This window comes from Bactrocera tryoni, chromosome 1 (assembly GCF_016617805.1).
Source record: "Bactrocera tryoni isolate S06 chromosome 1, CSIRO_BtryS06_freeze2, whole genome shotgun sequence".
Classification (NCBI taxonomy): Eukaryota; Metazoa; Arthropoda; class Insecta; order Diptera; family Tephritidae; genus Bactrocera; species Bactrocera tryoni.
In genome coordinates this window covers 65979469-66000704 of record NC_052499.1, presented here as the reverse complement: position 1 = coordinate 66000704, position 21236 = coordinate 65979469, and the positions used below count along the sequence as shown (strand labels likewise).

At 38.1% G+C, this 21236-nt stretch overlaps 2 protein-coding genes across 2 annotated transcripts in view; one reads left to right on the top strand and one right to left on the bottom strand.

The window, feature by feature from the left end:
• Positions 1-21236, bottom strand: part of LOC120782744 (sodium/calcium exchanger 3-like) — a 194453-nt gene that overhangs the window by 123564 nt on the left and 49653 nt on the right. The gene's annotated exons all lie outside the window — the stretch shown is intronic.
• On the top strand, positions 909-6624 carry LOC120782743 (sodium/calcium exchanger 3-like). Its single transcript, XM_040115176.1, has 8 exons — positions 909-3523; positions 3597-3688; positions 3858-4006; positions 4081-4177; positions 4233-4385; positions 5752-5910; positions 6033-6204; positions 6371-6624. The coding sequence occupies exons 1-8, from the start codon at positions 1146-1148 to the stop codon at positions 6573-6575; spliced, it is 3405 nt and encodes a 1134-aa protein (XP_039971110.1). The 5' UTR covers positions 909-1145; the 3' UTR covers positions 6576-6624.

Below are 21236 nucleotides of genomic sequence, written 5' to 3'. Positions count from 1 at the left end.
CATTACCCCATTGAAAACAAAACTTCTAAAAAATATGCTTAGCATGCAGGATGGATTTGGTACGAGAGTGAGAGCCGAGTTTTCTGGGTTTTTGAAAATGTCTAAAAAATTCTGCAAGAGGCTTACATCTGGAAGTATGGTTAAAGGAATAATATGCAGTTGCGCATGGTTGCAACAATCTTTCTAGAAACCAAAACTGGGATCATCTTAATCGCCTAGTTGGGATGGCAACGATTTTCAAATAGTTCAGAAGGCTAGTCAGTGAGTACTGTCAAGAAAATCCGGGTTATTTTTTCATCAAAAAATTAGTTGGTTAAGTAATCAAAGTTCAATTTTTGTCTAGAAAATGAGCATTATTTTTTATTCATCCAGCAATTACTCGGATAAGTTTGGGAATAAAAAAGTTCGAAGATATTTGAAAACTTTAAAATTTGCTATGATTTTAAGCTATATTCTCTCTCATTTAGCAACTTAGGTGGGGATTTCAAATCCGATTCACTTATCCATTAGCAAATCCAATACAAATTAATCAAACACATTCAAATTATGGCATAAGAATATTCTTGGAAATAATTCAGAATATGTTTTCGGTGACTCCGGCTGTGCCGATTTACACTAAAGTGCTCTCTAAACTTTCAAAAACTCAAACCTTTGAAAAGTCAGAAGTTACATATGTAAAAAAGAAGCTCATTGCTCGAATATATTTTTTGTCTTTTAAATAGAAAAATTGCTAACAAAAACTATTTTTAGTGTTTTTCGAAGTGTAACTAACGGAAGTTAACTGTATTTTAAATATACCCAATCCTGTTTATATGAATTGCATGCGAGCTTAAGATTAACTAAAGGATGTGCCACGAAGTCTGCAGCGAAAAAAATTCGATAATTTCAAAGAAGTGAAGTCAAAAAAATCAAATTCAAATTTAAATTTAGAGAAAGTGAAACGGATTGTTCACAGCAAATCAATTGCGAATGTCAACAACAGCAAAAACAAAAAAAAACAATAGTGAAGTGCTGTTAGAGTCACTAAAACATAACGTTCCACATTACGTACCTAAGCTCTGTGATATCAGTGTTTTCAAAAGACTGCTCTCAAAACCAATAAGTATTCAATAATATTTAATGAATTGCTCGATAAACAAATTGAAATGAAAAGGAAACTTTTAGCCAGGAATCACAAACTGAATTCGTCAAAAAAGTTTGTTAGTTTGCTCGGACTATTGTTTTTACTTATTTGCAAGGCATCCAGTGACAGGGATGTTCAATCATTTCCCGCGCGAAAAAACCCAAACGTACAACAAACAACAACACCAGCACCGGTGGCTTCTAAGAATACAGAGGTTCCAGATATTCCAGATGTTGAACCCACGCCAAAACCGCCGCCAGAAGAAAGAACCACACCAGCTCCGGTGACTTCTACGGATACAGAGGTTCCAGAAATTCCGGAGATTCAACCCGCGCTAAGGACGCCATCAAAAGAATTAGAATTTCCTTCGCAGTTGGCTTCTAAAGATAAGAAGACACCAGGATTTCGGATTGTTCAACCAACGGAAAAGTCGCTTCCAGATGTTGAACCCACGCCAAAACCGCCACCAGAAGAAATAACCACACCATCACCGGTGACATTTACGAATACAGAGGTTCCAGATATACTAGATGTTGAACCCACGCCAAAACCGCCGCCGGTGACTTCTACGGATACAGAGGTTCCAAAAATTCCGGAGGTTCAACCCACGCTAAGGACGCCATCAAAAGAATTAGAATTTCCTTCACAGTTGGCTTCTAAAGATAAGAAGACACCAGAATTTCGGAATGTTCAACCAACAGAAAAGTCGCCTCCAGATCAAATAGAACCCATATTAACACGTGCAGAGGAGCCAAGGGCGAATGTACCTCCTGTGTCCAACCATACAATAAGAGGCAAAAATGAACGAGATGAGGATGAAAGTCATAATGATTTGATATGCAAGGACGGTCTCATCTTACGAGCTTGGCGTCCCTTGACGGACATATCACAAGAAGAACGTATACTTCGAGGCATAATTTACTTTCTTGCAATGGTTTATTTATTTATTGGTGTGGCCATTGTATCGGATCGCTTTATGGAGGGTATTGAGGTGATCACATCCAGTGAGAGACGTGTAAATGTACTCAATAAAAATGGCCAGAGAGAAACCATAACAGTGCATGTATGGAATGAGACTGTAGCTAATTTGACACTAATGGCTTTAGGATCGAGTGCCCCCGAAATTTTACTTTCCATAATCGAAATGTTTCAGAAGAACTTTGAAGCTGGCGACTTAGGTCCAGGTACGATCGTCGGCTCGGCAGCATATAACTTATTTGTCATTATTGGCATTTGTATAGTTGTCATACCGAAAGGTCAAGTGCGCAGAATACAACACTTTCGCGTATTTGTGGTGACAGCTTCTTGGTCGGTATTTGCCTATGTGTGGATGTGTATTATAACAAAGTATGTAACACCGAATGTTATCGACATATGGGAGGCTTTAGTAACATTGATATCCTTTCCGGTTTTCGTTTATCATTCCTACATCACGGAACGACGTCTCTTCTGTCCGAGATGTTACAAAAATGATGCAAATCAACGAGGCGTTGCCATGAGCTCCATAGAATCGCCGGATCGCGAGTCGGAACCAATACGTTCGAGTATTAAAGATTTAATTGAGACACCAGAAATGCGTGAATTCGAGGAACAACGCCGTGAATACATCACTAAGCTGAAGGAATTATATCGCAGATATCCGCAATATGATTTGGAAAAAATTCAGGCAATGGCACAAGAGCACCTAATACGGGAGAGCACGAAGTCGAGAGCTTTCTATCGCGTACATTCGGGACGTCGCCTAACTGGTGCCGGTGGTGTGTTGAGGAAAGCACGTGATTATGCAGCTGTGGAAATTGGTCAAGCAAAGGCCGTATATCGCATGCAAGTGGAAGAGGAGGAGCCAGATATTGATGATGAGATTGAGACACGTTTGTATTTCGAACCCGGTCATTACACAGTTTTGGAAAGTGTTGGCGATGTGGAGCTGCATGTGATTCGTGCTGGCAGCTTAGCGAATTTCACCAAAGTCGAATACTACACCGAAGATGGCACAGCCGAAGCCGGTTCGGATTACATACCCGTAAGTGGTGTACTCGAATTTCCACCGGGTATTGAAGAGCAAATCATTAAAATCACTATTGTTGATGACGATGTTTTCGAAGAAGACGAACATTTTTATGTGCATCTCAGGAAACCCAGCGATGATGCTGTAATCATCACACCCAAAGTAGCGACCGTCATGATTTTAGACGATGATCATTGTGGCATTTTCGAATTCAAAGAGAAAGAACATATCATACCCGAAAATGTGGGCATCTACGAAGTGAAAGTGAAACGTTATTCGGGCGTACGCTGCAAAATCGTTCTACCTTATTACACCAAAGCGAAAACAGCCACATCGGGCAAGGAATATATGGATGTGAAAGGAGAACTGATATTTGATAATGGTGTGTATGAGTAAGTAAATGGCATATATGTATATATACATATAGAGATATGCATGTAAGATTGTTATTTTGTGCTATCACAGGCTTTCTATAGAAATTGAAATCATTGAAGAGCACAGCTTTGAAAAGAATGTAACCTTCGAGGTGCATCTTGGTCAACCAAGAGTATCGGAAGGTAAGTGCACATATATTACTGCTTAAATAAGTATTTTATAATAGTAAGTGTGTTACTAGATTTATCTTAAACTCAACACCCTACTATTTTTAAAACACTTATAATTGCACTTTGACTTTTCAAATTTGATATTACTAAATATTAACTGTATTCACTTTACTTTTTACAGATGATGCACTCCTACTTCGAATACGAGAGGTTCAACAAAAATCTGACGACGAAAGAACTTTTCGAGATAATATTCTTTTGGCTGGTCTACCGAAATTAGCAGAAACAACAAAAATACTGTGTCACATTGTAGAAAGTGAAGAGTTCAAAGTAAATTATCATTTGAGAGACAAAAACGATAACAAGATTATGTACAATCTAATATGACATGCTCTATTCTATAGCAAACGGTTAACAAGCTGGTGCAAACAGCGAATGCCTCAAAGCTGATTGGTACCACCTCGTGGAAGGAGCAATTTTTGGACGCCATGACAGTTTCAGGTTTAAATGTCTTCATTAATTCATTGAATATATTACTTGTATTTGCCGCATTTAGGTGGTGGAGGGCTTGACGTCGAAGATGCTGATGATGATATTGAATATGAGGAGGATGAGGACGACGACGATACTGGTCCCAGCGGATGCGAATATTTTATGCATTTTTTATCGATTTTTTGGAAAATCTGCTTTTCTATAATACCACCAGCAAGTAAGTTGTGGCTAAATCGTTTACATTATCCACGCTCAGGAGCAACAAAAAGTGTGCGTCCTACACACTCCGTTTTAAAATTAATTTGTAAATCGGTTTCGGCGGATTAACTCTTTTCTAGCTTATTTTTTTATACTTTTCAACGCTTGGTAAAGCTGATTGGTTTGAAAAGTTAAGGACCTTTGTTTCACTAGAAGTATACTGGTGGCATGTTGGAGCTCCGACATCTTCCTGCGGTTTGGTATTGCATTGTTAAGCCTCACTTCAGTTTGGTCAGTGCCGCTCTACTACCAGTAGCAGCTGCAAGACTATTCTGGTTTTAGCTATATTGAAAGATGTCTAGTTAGCTCTTTACCCTCAGCAATGTTTTTCTTTCCCTAACTATACTGATTTTAATTCGACATTGCCCAATAGGTATTTTGATAAAAACTCTTATTGGATTCTAGTTTCAGCAGTTGCTCGTAAGAAGAGGACTTACATTAGGTCATTAGGTCTCACATATTCAGGCACAACAGGTAAACTAGCGGGAGTAAACATGAGAGTTAACTGATGAAGTCTACTTAAAGTATTTTTCTGACTTAAGTCACGATTGGACTATCCGTAGCAGTCCCATTATGCTCCTAAAGCCATTTTGTTTGAAGCTACATTCTGTATATGAATTACTACTTGGAAAAGGCCCACACGTGTTCCTATTTCAACCTCTGATCCGTCGGTGAATATGAAGATTAACGGCGTCGGAACTGTCGATCACAGAACCTTTGGTCTATTCTTCTCTATTGGGGAGTAAAAACATTGTGTTTATGTCCTACGGGCTCTCTTTTTCTCGGTCGCGTTGCCAATTTAGTCTGAGTTCATTAACAAGGTCGAGTATGATACCATGCCCGTAGTAACGTTTAGTCGGATTCTAATGGCCTAAAATCATGAACCGGCTGGCCGTAAGTGCTGCGTTATACTTCACTTGTATGGTCCATTTCGGGATTGCTTACTTTAAAGAAAATACACAGAAACTTCAAATTTAATGGGGAATGTTTATTACAAGTATTATTCGAAAGACGCGTTTAGTTTTCGAAGATTATCTCTTTCAAATATTGGACGCGGTTACGTCTGAGATGTTCCATCCGTTGAGTCCAATTTTCCATGACTCGAGCGGCTTCATTTCTTGCACAAGCTGTATTTTGTACGCTTTCACTTTAAGATCTCGACGTAAAATGCGCCAAGTCGTACCATCCGTCAGTCCAAGTTTCTGTGAACGGCGAATCGACTCTCCACGGTCTTCGCAAATATTTACGAGCTTTTCATATAAATTACTTTTGTTTCGTTTATTGTATTTTGAATAATAAAGCATTTTTTCGTATTCTATTTTCAGAAATCTGTAGTGGATATCCGTGTTTCTTTATCTCGATCATCCTGATAGCAATTTGTACTGCCGTTCTCACGGATGTTTCATCGCACTTCGGTTGTACGTTGGGTGTACTGGACTCGGTTACAGCCATTTGTTTAGTGGCATTGGGCACCAGTTTACCAGGTAATCGATTAGTAACAGGGTCTAATATCATTTTACAGCAATTCAATGTTCTACGTTAATATATGATTCGTTTTTTGCTTTCATTTTTCACCCCATATCTATTTATAATTTCATTTTGATAGATACATTCGCCAGCAAAGTGGCTGCCATACATGACAAAACCGCCGACAATGCTATTGGTAATGTCACGGGCAGTAATGCTGTGAATGTGTTTCTTGGAATCGGTATCGCATGGTCTATGGCGGCCATATATCACGCCATGCACGGTTCTATATTTTATGTGCCTGTGGGATCGTAAGTGAATATGATTATATGCATATATAATGCCTTTGACAATATTCAAAAGTAGTTTAAGTCGACTTGTTTTAATGGACAAATTTTGAGTTAAGCTTTACACTTATCTTCTAAAGGACTAGAATTATATAATTAGGAAATTTTAATCTTTTATATATTTCCACAGTTTGCTCTTTTCAACGGTGCTCTATCTATGTGAAGCGGTTATCGGGTTCGCGATAATAGTCTATCGTCGCAAGCCATCTATAGGCGGAGAACTTGGCGGTCCAGTGGGAATTAAGTGGTTTCATGGCATTATATTATTTGCACTTTGGTTTATTTATCTAGCGATTAGCACAATGGAGGCATACGGCATTATTTCAGGTTTCTAAAAAGGTCGCATAAAATTCCAATAAACATACAGACATACTACCAATATAATATAACCTAACTTTGTACATAAAAACTTTGTACTGTTAACAAAAATGAGATTTTTTAGTTCTTACAAATACAAAGTTTATGTAATATAAACATGGAAATGTTATGACTTCTCCGTTGAATCTGTATATTGGTAGTCGAAAAAGTCGTTTCGTATTTCTAATCAAACTTCAATTTATTTTTTAATATTTACACTAATAAATAAATAAATATGCAACGACATCTATTGACAAAATACGAAAAGACTTTTTCGACTACCCAATATAACGTACTTAATATAGTATATTGGTATATACATATATCTATTTGTATGTATGCATCATATTTAATATATGTGACCTGGTCTACGAAAAGGGGGCTTAGGTGTCAAAAAAAAGGAGAACAATTAATGAGATAACGAGAAACCGACGATTATTTTTAACAGCTTTTCCCAGAAAACTAGTTTTCGCACGTTAGCCCCCTTTTCGTAGACCAGGTCACATATAAATATAGCAAAGTGTGCTACGGTAAGCACTGATGAGGACAAAGAACTCGAGATTTATGCGAAGACTTTGTCGTGTCGGTATGTTTGAGTTTTAAATCATAATATTGTTTGCCACAGAAACTCGTCAGCTATTTAACGATCAATTTAAGCCTAAATTTCGTATCTTCGGAAACGGTGGTAAATTGGATAAATAAGCGTGCCTACTTTCAGCTTTGTGTAAGTTAAGTTATGTGTTATGGTATGAATAACCAGACATATTTTTCTCATATAGAGATAATGACTTGATATTACAATGGTCTGAAAAGTTTTCGGCTTAATTATAAGAAAAACTTGTAGACCACTTTTTATCGTCTTCTTCCGAACCTGACGGATCTTTTGGTACTGCTCAACGTTAGTTTACGGATTAGTTTTGCGGGCTGTCCAAAGCAGCTTTGAAACCGATGAAGAGGTGATGTGTTTCGATCCTCTTTTCACAGGTCTTTTTCAAGATTTGGCGCATGGTGAATATTTGGTCAGTTGTTTATTTTCCAAGTCTAAAGCCAGACTGATAAGGTCCAATCAGTTTGTTGACGGTGGGCTTCGCCTTTCACATAGTACGCTCGATAGAACCTTATATGCGATATTAAGGAGGCGTATCTCACAGTGGTTGGCGTAGATTATGGGGTCGCCTTTTTTGTGGATTGGGTAGAGCACACTTAAGTCCCAATTATCGAGCTTGTTTTCGTCCGACCATGTTCTACAAAGAAGCTGATATATGCTACTTACCAGTTTTTCGCCACTGTATTTGAATAGCTTGGCTCGGTTCCTGCCGCTTTTTTGCTTTTTTGTGCTTCAGACGAGTAATTGCGATTCGAACTTCTTCATGGCCGTGTGATGATACGTCCAAGCCATCGTCATCGATTAATTTTTTATCTACTGTGAGGAATTTTGTAAGGAATGGGGCATATTGTTTTATGGCTTTGACTGCTTATTAGGTTTAAGAGTTCAGAGACTTTGTAATTGTCTCCTGGGTAGCACATATTAAATTTCCCACGAAGTTTGTAAGATGTCGGAGAGCACTTGTATACAAGTATATACAAATGATCACTGACGCGCAGAGTCGATTTAGCCATATCTGTCCCTTTGTATAATCGTCTTTCTGTCTGTATGGATATACGCGGGCTAGTCTGTCAGTTTTTGCGCTATCGTTCTGAAATTTGGCACATGCCCTTTCCCCTCTCAGTTGCTGCTTATTTGTTGGAACCGTCGATATCGAACTACTATAACATATAGCTGCCATACAAACTGAACGATCGTAAGCAAATACTTATATGGAAAAATTTTTCATTTGACGTGATATTTTCAAAAAAATTTGGCTTGAATTATTTTTTAAGGCAATCAATGTTTTCGTGTTTAAATTGCGTTCTCTAGACTAACGGTATAATGGTGTGCCAAGTGAATTCGTGTGATGCGTGAATGAGAAATTTCCTGCTTTTCAAGGAGCAAATCCGTAAAAATTTAATGTTTTTATATCAAAGTTGAAAAAAAGAGGAAGAACTAAGGCTCCAGTAGACCTTTGAAACTAAATACTTATCGACCGTTATTGGATTTAATGTTAACCCACAATTAATTTGTTTTTTTTTTCTTCCTTTTTATGCTTCTTCGCACAAACGTAATTGCAAATTATAGCAACAAAATGGCGTATTATAGCGGTAATTGAGGTCGTAGAGTATTCCATGAAAAAAATACTATAAACAATAATTTTCAAACAAAATAAGCACCGTTGAAGTCAGGAGTCTATAACCAACCCAATTAGTTTAAATATGCATTTGAACACACACACACACATCCATTTTTATATAGTATGTATGTGTAGGAGCATTCAAACCAACGCCAATTTTATTGCATTAACATTACGTTCTTATTGAATGCACTTAGACTTCTATTAGACCAGACTAAATTTCATTATTTCCCCACGCCCGCGTTCCCGCGCAATCACTTTGTGTCCATGATGGATGTGAAAGTTGAAAAAAAATAAAATGCTTTCCGAAAGGAATATGATTTTATTGAATTTTCCCATTCGCGCGTGCGAATGTGTGTGTGCGTGCAAGTGAGTGGCCATTTTTCTGCGCTCCTGCGCGCCCTTTCATCCACTCAGGTCAATGCACAAATGCACAATTGATATCAATTGCAGACGTGGCTCCTGCCGAGCGAAAGAAAAACTGTAGAAAAACAGTTATAAATGCGTATTGTGCAAGTGGAAGCGTTGCCAGACTGTGTAAGCAGCTGTCGCTGGGTGTACCCGCCAGCTGAGAGTCAATTGCTTTGCTGCGAATTGAAAACAACCGAAAAACGGTAATAGCAAATGTCTTTTTCCGTTTTGTGTGGCATTTTTTGCTCGCATTTTTATTCCGTTATATAACATACAAACGTACGTTTGGTACTATATATGTATGTACATATATGTATGTATATGCTTTGATTTTGCTTTAGGCTTGTGGCTTCGAATAGTTTTATTGGTTACTTTTATTTACGTTTCGGTTTTGAATATTTATATCAAGCATTTAATTTCCGATTTATAATTATTTTAGACAAACTCTATTTTAAATTTGTATTCGCAAAAAGCAGAATTAAAAATCGATATTCGATTTACTCCTTTTCATTCCAGAATTTTATTTCAAAAATGATAAGACTACCGATATCGGTTTTTATTTCTGTTTTTTACTTCAAAAATTGGAGTAACAAATAAAAAAACCTTTTTGGAATAAAATACTTTAATCGTGCTTTCACTTTTTTGACGACGAAATGATCTTTCAAGATGGTTTTCACTGATCTTTCCGCAATACCAACGTTGCCCGTAAAATCTCTGAGTGTTTATCGTTGAGGTTCAAGCACTAATTCCTTGATTTTATTGACGTGTTAACCATCGCTGATGTTGATGGCCATCCTAGACGATGAAGAAGTTCGAATAGCAATTACCCGTCTGAAGAACAACAAATCGGTGGGAGCCAGTGGATTGTTGGCCGAGCTCTTCAAATACGGCGGCGAAGAACTGATAAGGAGCATGCATCAGCTTCTTTGTAGAACATGGTCGGACGAAAGCATGCCAAACGATTGGAATTTAAGTGTGTTATGCCCAATCCACCAAAAAGAAGACCCCACAATCAGCGCCAACTATCATGATATAAGCCTCCTCAACATCGCATATAAGGTTTCCTCGTACGAATTGTGTGAAAGATGAAAGCCCACCATCAACAAACTGATTGTACTTTATCAGTGTGGCGTTAGAACTGGCAAATTAACAACTGACCAGGTAGTCACCATGCGCCAAATCTTGGAAAAGTCCCGTGAAAAGCGAATCGACACTCACCACCTCTTCGTCGATTTCAAAGCTGCCTTTGACCGCCCGAAAAGGAGCTGCCTTTATGCCGCGATGTCTGAATTTGGTATCCCCGCTACCACTAATACCACTGAGTAAACTGACGTTGAGCAACATCAAAAGCTCTGTCAGGATCGGGAAGGACCTCTCCGAGTCATTCGAAATGAGGTTTCAGACAAGGTGACTCCCTATCGTGCGACTTTTTCAATCTGCTGCTGGGAAAATAATTCAAGCTGCAGAACTAAACCGAGCAGGTACAATCTTCTATAAGACTGTACAGATGCTGGCGTATGCCGATGATATTGACACCATCGGCCTCAACACCCACGCCGTTAGTTCTGCTTTCTCCAGACTAGACAAGGAAGCAAAGTAAATGAGTCTGGCAGTGAACGAGGTCAAGACGAAATATCTCCTGTCATCAAACAAACAGTCGTAGCACTTGCGTCTTGGCTCTCACACCGCACCGTCGTTTATGACGATTTACATCATTTAAACACCTCAAAGTCACATATTAGTATTCCTTATGAATACACTGACACTGTGGAATAAATTCATAGTGCACTCTACCGCGGTAATTAAAGAAAACAAAGAGCTTCATTTTCATTTTTGAACGAATTGAATATGGTTATTTCGGTTTCGGGTCATTTTTGGAGCGCCTTTCGCCAGAATGTGGTCCAATTTGAACATCATATTCATAAACCTACGTATCGGTAGCACTAATCATGTGTTTGATGAATATAGGGTCGTCAGCTACGTTATCAAGCATCTCTTTTGCGACCTCTGCTCGCTATCATTTATCATCAGCAATAGATTCAGGTCTTTAGGTAGAAGTCTAGCACTGACTCGCTTTATATACGTACCCAAAACATTAACAAAAGCATTAACCAACACGTGTTGAGATGATCCATGAAAGGTGTTGAGGTCCTATGCTATCTTGGTGATGCCAACCCGATGATTTGCAAGCGTAGTTTCTTTAAATTTTTTGTAGCTACCTTCATTAACGCAAGATACGTTCCAAAGTAAACAGGACTTAAAAAAGCAGAAAAAATATTTTTTTCGGCAAATAAATTTTAAATAGTCTACTTCTGCTTCAATGAAGCTTTTTGCACGGTCCAGAAGCAGGTCGAACGAGTATTTTAGCTCGTTGGCCGGTAAGGCCGCCAGTGTGCCGGTGCAAGCCTTTTGAATTGCCTCTACGTCTGCATAACGTTTTCCTTTCATGAGCAAATGCTTTTTTTCGAAAGGGAAGAAGTCGCACGGTGCCATATCAGGTGAATACGGGGAGTGGTTAATGGTTAAAATGTGATTTTTGGTCAAATAATCGGTCTCAAGCGTCGATCGAATGTTGGATTCAGAGCAATTTTTGGTCGTTAGTCAATTTGTGCGGAACAAACCGTGCACACACCTTTCGTAAGCCCAAATGTTCGGTAAAAATGCGATAAATCGATGTTTTGGAGATGTTCGATTCCAGTTCCATGAATTTCAATGATGATTTCGGCTGATTATTGATGAATTCACGCACACTTTCGATGGAATTTCCGGTGATCACGAATTTCGATTGGCCCACATGTTGATCTTCATTTATGACCTCACGACCACTTTGAAAACGTTGAAACGTCATTCTCACTGTCGACATATAGATGGCCAGGGGCACTAGATTCAAAAAGTCCTGTTTACTTTGGAAAGCACGGTGTAGGAGATGGCCTACTCGCATTAGAAAAGTACTTACTTCTGACCTCTAAATTCTCTGAATATATTATCAAAAGCCTATTTTTAATTATCTTGAAATAAATATCGATTTTTTAAGCAAAGAAATGTTGGTAAGCCCTTCTAACGTAGTTAAAGCGAACATACTCTCACCGCATTGAAAAATTACAACAAATAATCTTTAATTCTGATTTTCATGTTCAAATTTAACTTTCTCATTATTTTCTCCCGCATCAACCATAAAAATGATTTGACACCTACTCATCTCAATTACCAGTTCCCGCAGCAACAATTCTCACTTTTACAAATCAAGTCTACAAATGTCTTACTTTACTGGTTGCTAGCACTTTTTCGGCACACAGCCATGCGCATCACACTTCCAGTGAAATACAATTTTAAGGACTCTGCCGCGCTCACAAACAACTTGCCGCCATAACCCCACAACTCAAGCAGTACCCCGCAGCATTTCCACACGTACCGAAATTAAACAAAATGAATTAAACTGCGGCGCCGCAACGAAATAAGTGTTGCCTGCAGCGTCACATACATAAACTTGGCGGTGGCGGGGGGGAGGTCAACGTTGCCGCTTTAATTACTCCTCGGTTGGACTCGGTTGGGACGTGTGTGCTGTGTGTGCGCGCGTCAACCAAAGGCAAATTGACACACTGTTGTTGTTGCCGTTGCTGATGGCTATGCCATTTCGTTGCATGTTATTATTGCTTTAGTTGTTGTCGTGCCGCGCTAATTGCTGATTGCCAGCGTGCAATCAAAGCTGCGTAAGCATCCACATTACGGAAGACGCTCGTGGCCATAGTAGACGACCTTGCGCCGGCGTCACTGTCGGCATCAACGGCGCAGAATCGCCATTTCCACCGGCATCGCAATTTCCATCAGCGTAACAGCATTTCAACGTCGTTAGATTTGTTGGATATGCTCAACGCAAGCCTTATTATCTGCGTCGACACGTCCGCGATCCGCGCGCCTCCACGCTGTTGGCTACAAGTACATCCGTGCATGGCGTGTCTAACTAGAATTTTCCAATTAAATCTTCGACTTTCTTAACTTGAAGTTCTCTCTCCGCACTTTTATTGCTTACATTTCATTTTATCTCCATTCCGAGCGTTGCGTTTGCTGCATCAACTCAGCATTTGCACTCTTAACTTTCTCTTCTTAATTTATTTCTGCTTCCACATCTTTCTTCTTTCGCACTTTTGTTCTACTTGCTTGCGCTTAAGATTTGCGCTGCTTTGGTGGTGAGCAGACGTGTCGCGCCAGTGGAAATTAAAGCCACTTTTTATTCTCTGCTTTATTCCTACGCTTTCGCCAATTTCGTGCTTAAAGTAAGTGTAGTAAGCATGAATTTTATATGCTTCTCCGCAGTTAACGGTACTCTAATGCTAAGTGTAATTATATGTACGTGTGTACATGTGTGTGTGTGTGTGAGAGTTCAATTTAAATTCTGCTGTAATTTGAATGTCACTCATACGCCGCTGTGTCCCGGCGTTCACTAATTGAAATAATAATGTGAAAAATTATTTTAATGAACTTTTCATGACAAATACTTTGTTTTGGCATTTGCATTCAACATTTTTGTTATGGTTATCAATTTCGTATGCACATTTCACTGTTTCAGAGGAACTGGTTGATTTCAATGTTTCAATTTGCCAGTTTTAATGTGGGTAATATGTGTGCATGAGTCATGCATGAATGTTCTATCAGAGAATTTTTATATTTTTTACTACTGTGATGACTTTTTATGGAGATTTCTAGATTTTCAGCCGAATGTCCTGAGCATCAGCAAGAATATAAAAAGCTGGGATGACTTCTCAAACATAACATATAAAATTATTAAACTAAACTGTTCGTCCGTCCGACCATGGAAGTTGTCACTCGAGTAAAAATTAAGATATGATGAAAATTGGCGCACCTGTTTCTTGGCAAAAAATTAAAGCGGAGTTCGTAGATGGACGTACCACTGCCACGAACACAAATCACCATTAAATGAAAACCTAAAAAGTGTCAGGCGCTGACATTTTTAAAACAGTGGGCGAGGCAACTACACAACTCTTAGACAACTACAACTACAATAGCCAAACTCGCTTAGGACAATTCTTATAAGAATCATTACTAACGCTGTGAAAATCGATGAAATCGGATGATAACTTCGGCTACTCTCCATAGAATGGTACTGTTAAAATACGCCGGAGATATAAGATTTTCACCCGAGGTGGTATTAGAGGGCGTGGCACCGCCTACTTTTTGATAATAATACATATCTCAGGACCTGCTAAGCCGATTTCTACCAAATTCAACGCATAGTTGCCTTTTTACCGCAAAATCGGTCAATGTGAGAGATACATAATGGAAATTTAGCGATATTATTATCCTGACAATGGTATTTCCCACCTCCCATATGCCTAACACAACGATATTCGAACTTTTTGGTGACTTTATTCCATATTATTTTATTAGTATGTTGCATATTAATGGCACGTAGTATTGACAAAAATAGATAAAATCGGGTATTTCCCTGACCTTGATTCTTGCAAGTTGCAGGAGTATAACATTTTTGATTGCAGCCGAACTAAGTCCTTCTTTACTTGTTTAAATAAGAGTTTCGTCACTGCAGAATTTTCTCTTAGTCAATCAAATAAGTGGCTTGTATATGACATAACTGAGAAAATTTAACCTGGACTGACAAAAAAACTACAATTTGGCGTATTTTAATTCGAATCTTTATCATCACCTTCAAATGGGCTCCGGAGCTAATACAAGAATACCAACACTTAGTAAAATTTCCAAAATTTACATAGAGCTGAATCTGGAAAAATTGGAGGCTCTCGTTTTGCCAAAAAGTCAATCAAAATCATGCTTAAATGTGATGGAGCATTATCGTTTTTGGAAAGAAGTCTTTGTTGTTTAGCAAGAGTACTACTGTTATCAAATTGAATGGTGAATTTTGTCCATTTCATCTCCTTTAAAGTAATTCCCGCCCGCTGCAATACCACTTATGCCAACGAATTTTCCAGTAGCACTTGGAAAAATTCTCCATCGTTATGGCCATCAGAGCATTTTTAGATTCGGCTTTTATATCCTCAGTTGAGTCAAAACGGTCTCCTCGGTTTGGTCATGTGATTTTGCTGAATAGCCAGAAGTTACACGAAGGTAAATCAGGCGAATGCGGTGTTAGCGGCACGATATTTGTTGAAAATGTGGCGAAATGATCACGAATAACCAATGCAGTATGAGATGAAGAATTCACTTTTGGAGTCTCACAAAACGACACGTATCTCAAATACTAATGAATATTTTGACGTGAAATTTAGCATAGATGTCATTAACAGTGCTAGCAACTTACCGATTCGGAAAACACGCGAAGTATAAATTAAAAATTCACCTTTCAATTTGATTACAGTATTATAGCATTGCCACAGTTTGTATTCAAAACATTCACCAAAATGTTCCGAGTCGATTCGTAAGAGATCTTAACACCCTCCATTATAACTCAGATGCCAACACGATGATTTTCAAACACTGTTTCTGCAATTTCTTCGATGCTATCGTGATAATCAAATGTGGATGGACGACTCGCATGAGGCAATTTTTCGATGATTTCACGAGTTTCACTGAATACTTTATGTCCAATTTCATTTTCGCCAATTTCAAGCAAACACTCTTAAATTTTTTTGCCTAGTAAAAATGGCTAGACAAATACTATTTGCCACATGGAAATCAAACTTCACACGAACAAGAATCAAGGAAAAACCGAACCATTCTGGGTCCGATTTTATCAGATGGTATAAGTAAAAACATCACTAACATGTCCTAGAGCTCGACTACTCTCAGCAAAAATTGACGTATTTGAGTTAATGAAGTTACATATTATTTCCTGGCGTTTTCTTACTATTATAAGTATTACCAAAATATTAATTGGGACAACATTCGACTAGTCTGCATTTCCATTTATTGCGAATTTGTGCAAAGTACTCCATGTACTCACACTTTCCACTCTTCTTATTAACCATAAATATTATATATGCTAGTATACAGTTCCGGCTGAGTTTAGATACCAACGGTATATAATTATCAGACTTCATTAAGAGATCAGTAGGGTAATCTGGTCTGTTTTTATACTCTCGCAACAATGTTGCTAAGGAGAGTATTATAGTTTTGTTCACATAACGGTTGTTTGTAAGTCCTAAAACTAAAAGAGTCAGATATAGGGTTATATATACCAAAGTGATCAGGGTGACGAGTAGAGTCGAAATCCGGATGTCTATCTGTCCGTCCGTTCGTCTGTTCGTCCGTGCAAGCTGAAACTTGAGTAAAAATTGAGATATCATGATGAAACTTGGTACACGTATTTGTTGGCTCCATAAGAAGGTTAAGCTCGAAGATGGGCAAAATCGGCCCACTGCCACGCCCACAAAATGGCGGAAACCGAAAACCTATAAAGTGTCATAACTAAGCCACAAATAAAGATATTAAAGTGAAATTTGGCACAAAGAATTGCATTAGGGACGGGCATATTTGGAAGTATTTTTTTGGAAAAGTGGGTGTGGCCCCGCCCCCTACTAAGTTTTTTGTACATATCTCGGTAACTAGGAAACTACTATAGCTATGTCAACCAAACTCTACAGAGTCGTTTTTTTAAGGCATTTCCATATACAGTTCAAAAATGGAAGAAATCGGATAATAACCACGCTCACCTCCCATACAAAGGTTATGTTGAAAATCACTAAAAGTGCGTTAACGGACTAACAAAAAACGTCAGAAACACCAAATTTTACGGAAGAAATGGCAGAAGGAAGCTGCACCCAGGCTTTTTTTTAAAAATTGAAAATGGGCGTGGCCTCGCCCACTTATGGACCAAAAACCATATCTCAGGAACTACTATACCGATTTCAATGAAATTTGGTACGTAATATTTTCTTAACACCCTGATGACATGTACGAAATATGAAATCGGTTCACAACCACGCCTTCTTCCAATATAACGCTATTTTGAATTCCATTTGATGCCTTTTCTGTATAATATATACATTAGGAACCAATGATGTTAGCGGAATAAAACTTTACACAAATACGGTATATGAAAAATATGTAAATGACGGATAATGAGATCTCGATTATCACTTTATCATGCGAGAGTATAAAATGTTCGGTGACACCCGAACTTAGCCCTTCCTTACTTGTTTGTCTAACAGTTTTCTCTGAATGTCACAAGTTTTAGGGCGCTTCCGGGTCTAAAGACTTCAAAACTCTTATATATACCGAATGACTTGGCTAAGTTTAAACTCAAGCAACTCAAGGGCAGAATTTTCAAACATGAAATATGTACCTTAAGTGAGTTTTGCATTACAATAACATGAAAAAATCAATATCAGCTCCTAAACAAAACTAGTATTACACAGAGCAATATTACACTTGACTTTACATCCGAATCATCAGACAAATAGAACGTTGGAGCTATGAAATCTTACGAATTACAGGAGAAATCGATTTTATTGAAGAGCAATCACTCGACTGCTCGCCTGTCATGGACAGGAGCACGCAACTCATCAATCATTCAGATGGCCAATAATGATGATACATACATACGTATGTATGTACACACGGAGTATATGAAAGAACAAGCCGAGTAATTGAAAGCCATGGCTATTGAAGAGGTGAATGGGGAGTGGAAAAATCGCAGCTGATGGACATGCAGTAGGTTCACCTACAAGTATGCTGGATGTGAACTCATAAATTTCCAACCAAATGCTTCAGTAAAGCTCGGGTCTCAGTAGCGAGCGGGCGAGTGTAAGTGTTGAACAAGTTTCATTACTAGGTGAGGTGAGGGTTTTCAGATGAGTGCTGACATTCAATATATTGACACCGATGTTGATTCAAGCACGAAAACACAATCTTGTCTATCTCGAACATACACACACGTATACACAAGTGGTATCTGTCCGAGAGCCCACACGCATCTATCAAAAGCGAAATTGTTTTCAATTCACGCGGATTTGTGCCCAGTCTGACACCGGGCGGAAGCGTGGAGGGAGTGGTGCGTAGATTTTACACGACACTCTGATGAATTAACTGATTTTGCGATTTTCTGATTCTGCTTTCGTCTGCACCGGAACCGGTGTGTGGGCAGTGTGGCATGCTGTATTGTTGCATGCAACTATTTGTTGGTGCTGCGGTGCAGACGAGATAATAGATGCATCATGCTTGGTCGCTTCATCGAATAGATAAGTTTTTGCGTTGAATGAATGCCAGTTGTTGTTTTCCGTTTCAGAGGGGACCAGACGATGATTCTGGGGAAATTTGCTGATGACTTTGGCGGCAAAGAGTGAATGTGTATGTTTTGTAGTAATGTGTGTAATGTATATATTTGAGATGCTCATTGTAAAATCAATATGATATGCCTATAAGAACTGATTGCGCTGAGGAAAATTTTGTGCATAATACTGTCAGGGAGCTACATAATTTAAAAGGGTAAGTTTTGGTTGAGCCACTTTGACGAATTTTACTTCAATGCTCCTTAAGACTTAGTTTGCATAGAATATATCCAATCGCCGAAATATATTCTGGGTTTAATATAAAAGAGCCATTTATAACGTGGCAGTCAAGCATCTGAGCCAAACACCTTTACAGCTCTTCACCCATCATTTCATCTTCAAGAGTAATCGATTTGAAACCAATGAAAGAAAATTGCTCTCTTCTAATATAATGATGTGATTAATACTAATTTTCCGATTCTTTCAAAAGGTTGGGTAAAAGTCTAGGTTTCGTATAATATGCTGCACTGCAAGGAAGCTTAAAATTTCCATGGCAATTTATCAGGCAAGCAAATTGCTCAGGAGAAGGACCATCCGACTTGAGAATTTATAAAAGAATTCATAGGAACTCCTAAACCAACGTTGATTTCAATTAATCTTATTAAAAGCTGAGAGCACTGAAAAGCCTTCTAACTAGAATTTCTGAAATTATTTGGTATAAAAGATTCTGTTACAAACCAAAATACCGAAGAAATGTGTGTGGGAAAGCAAACAGAATACCAGATATTTCAGAAATTATCACCATTTTCAGGTTCTTAAGGCACTTGGGTTTAAGTGAACGGATCGATCAAACTTATATGAAATGTGTACAGCTATTTGCATGAAAGTCAGGTGAAACCAACCGGAACGGGCCAGCTTTAATGCCAGCGAAGAACTGTAAGCTCGCTAACATTCATAAGAGTTATTTGGAAATATGTTTCTGTCACTGAACAACAGTACGTATTTATATCAAACTAAGTTTTGTCAGTCCAATAACAATCCTTTTATAACAGGGTTAGGGACAAGCATCCACATTATAAAAAGGAATAATATAATGAAGAAAAAGGGGCCATAATAATAATCAATATCAACTAAAGACCATAGATAATTTTTTGAGAAACATTTCTAATTTGCCCACAGTATACAATTCATGAGCTTATTTCAATAAAGAGCTTAATATTAAAGGTATGAAAACTTTGTAGGTACCTTAAACTGAACATACTTCGATTATTGCTTATCAAGTTTAAAAAAGAAATGAGATCTAAATACTCCAACTACTCGGTATCAGACTTGAATCTGACGGGCCTCAATTCGTATCTAGTATTCATGTCTTTCGATATACATATTTCAAATTTTTCATTCCGTTTCTCAAATAGATGCAATTCTTGGAAGATATGACTGTCAAAAACGCTGTTGGAGTTAAAATAGGCTCTGACTCTCTGAAGCCTTATCCTCATTCATCACAATATCTCTCGGCTAACTTATTTCAATAACATTGAATACTAAAGTAAATGTGCGGCTGTTTACTTTAATGATATCTCGAAGATTTAAAATCCAACAAAGCGAGAATTTATATAATATATTATGCGGTTTGAGAATGCTTAGGTTAAATAGACTCTACTGACTTTAGATTGCTGTAAGTCGATAAGTTAAAAAAGTCAGAAACAATTATGCTTTGATTGAACTCAGGGTTGCTCATGTACAAGTTGTGCAAGATACGCAAATTTGAACAAATTTGAATGACATTTGCTCTAGGTAACCTGAACGCAATCAGACTTTTGTGCGGTCAAGCTGCTCAGCTTTGCTCTAAATTACTTCAGAAAAGTGTCAATAGTTAGTCAACTGCAAATCGACCTAAAGACAAAAACGAAGAAAGGAGAAAAGAAAAGGACCGATATATGTACATATTCACTCTTGACCATATATGGAAAAGCGAATAAAATGCGAATAAAATGAAACTTACTGTATTAGCAAACGAAGGCGACGAGTCATTTGGCGCTGCCGCAGCAGTTTTCGTCTTATCTTTTGGTTCTTTTGAGGTTCTTCAGCAGAGCTGAGTCAGGAATGCCTGCGCACTGAGCCTATTGTGTGGAAGCTAAACTGGAATCTGTTAGACCCACAATCATTACCATACACACACACTACGAATATACACCATGTATGTGGAATGCCTTTTAGGCTGAGTTAAGATTGTAGGTTTCTTGTACGAGAGTCCATGTGTATATAAGACTATTTGCGACTTTCTTGTTGGTTTAAAGGGCTCCTGACGTAAACGAACATATGTTTAAAGGAAATAATAATATGAGACCGGATTCACCTGGGAGAGATCAGCCCTCAAGCTCAGCTTCCACCAAGGTTTTCAGAATTTCAAAACCTCCATATTCTTGGTAAAATAAATACCATTATCTTCTTATGTAATCAAGTATAATGTCTGCAAATTCATATATCACAATTACTTCGGCATTCGGTTTAGTGTTTAAAGCCACTCTGCAAATAGAGTTAGAACACCAAAGTGACTCTCATCCTGCAAATCTGATAAACTCATTTCATGAGCTAAGTATTACACGGCCGGAACAAAAATTATAGTTAATTAAGTATTTACTTATAGATATGTCTTTCAAAACTTCACAACTAACTGCACAATCGCCTTGGTTCAATAAAGACGAAATAGCTTGTTTCTCGGTTTTAGGAATCAATCCCTAAAGGTAATGAAAATAAAATAATAAAAGGCTGGCCAAATATGACCTTCACAATAACTCAA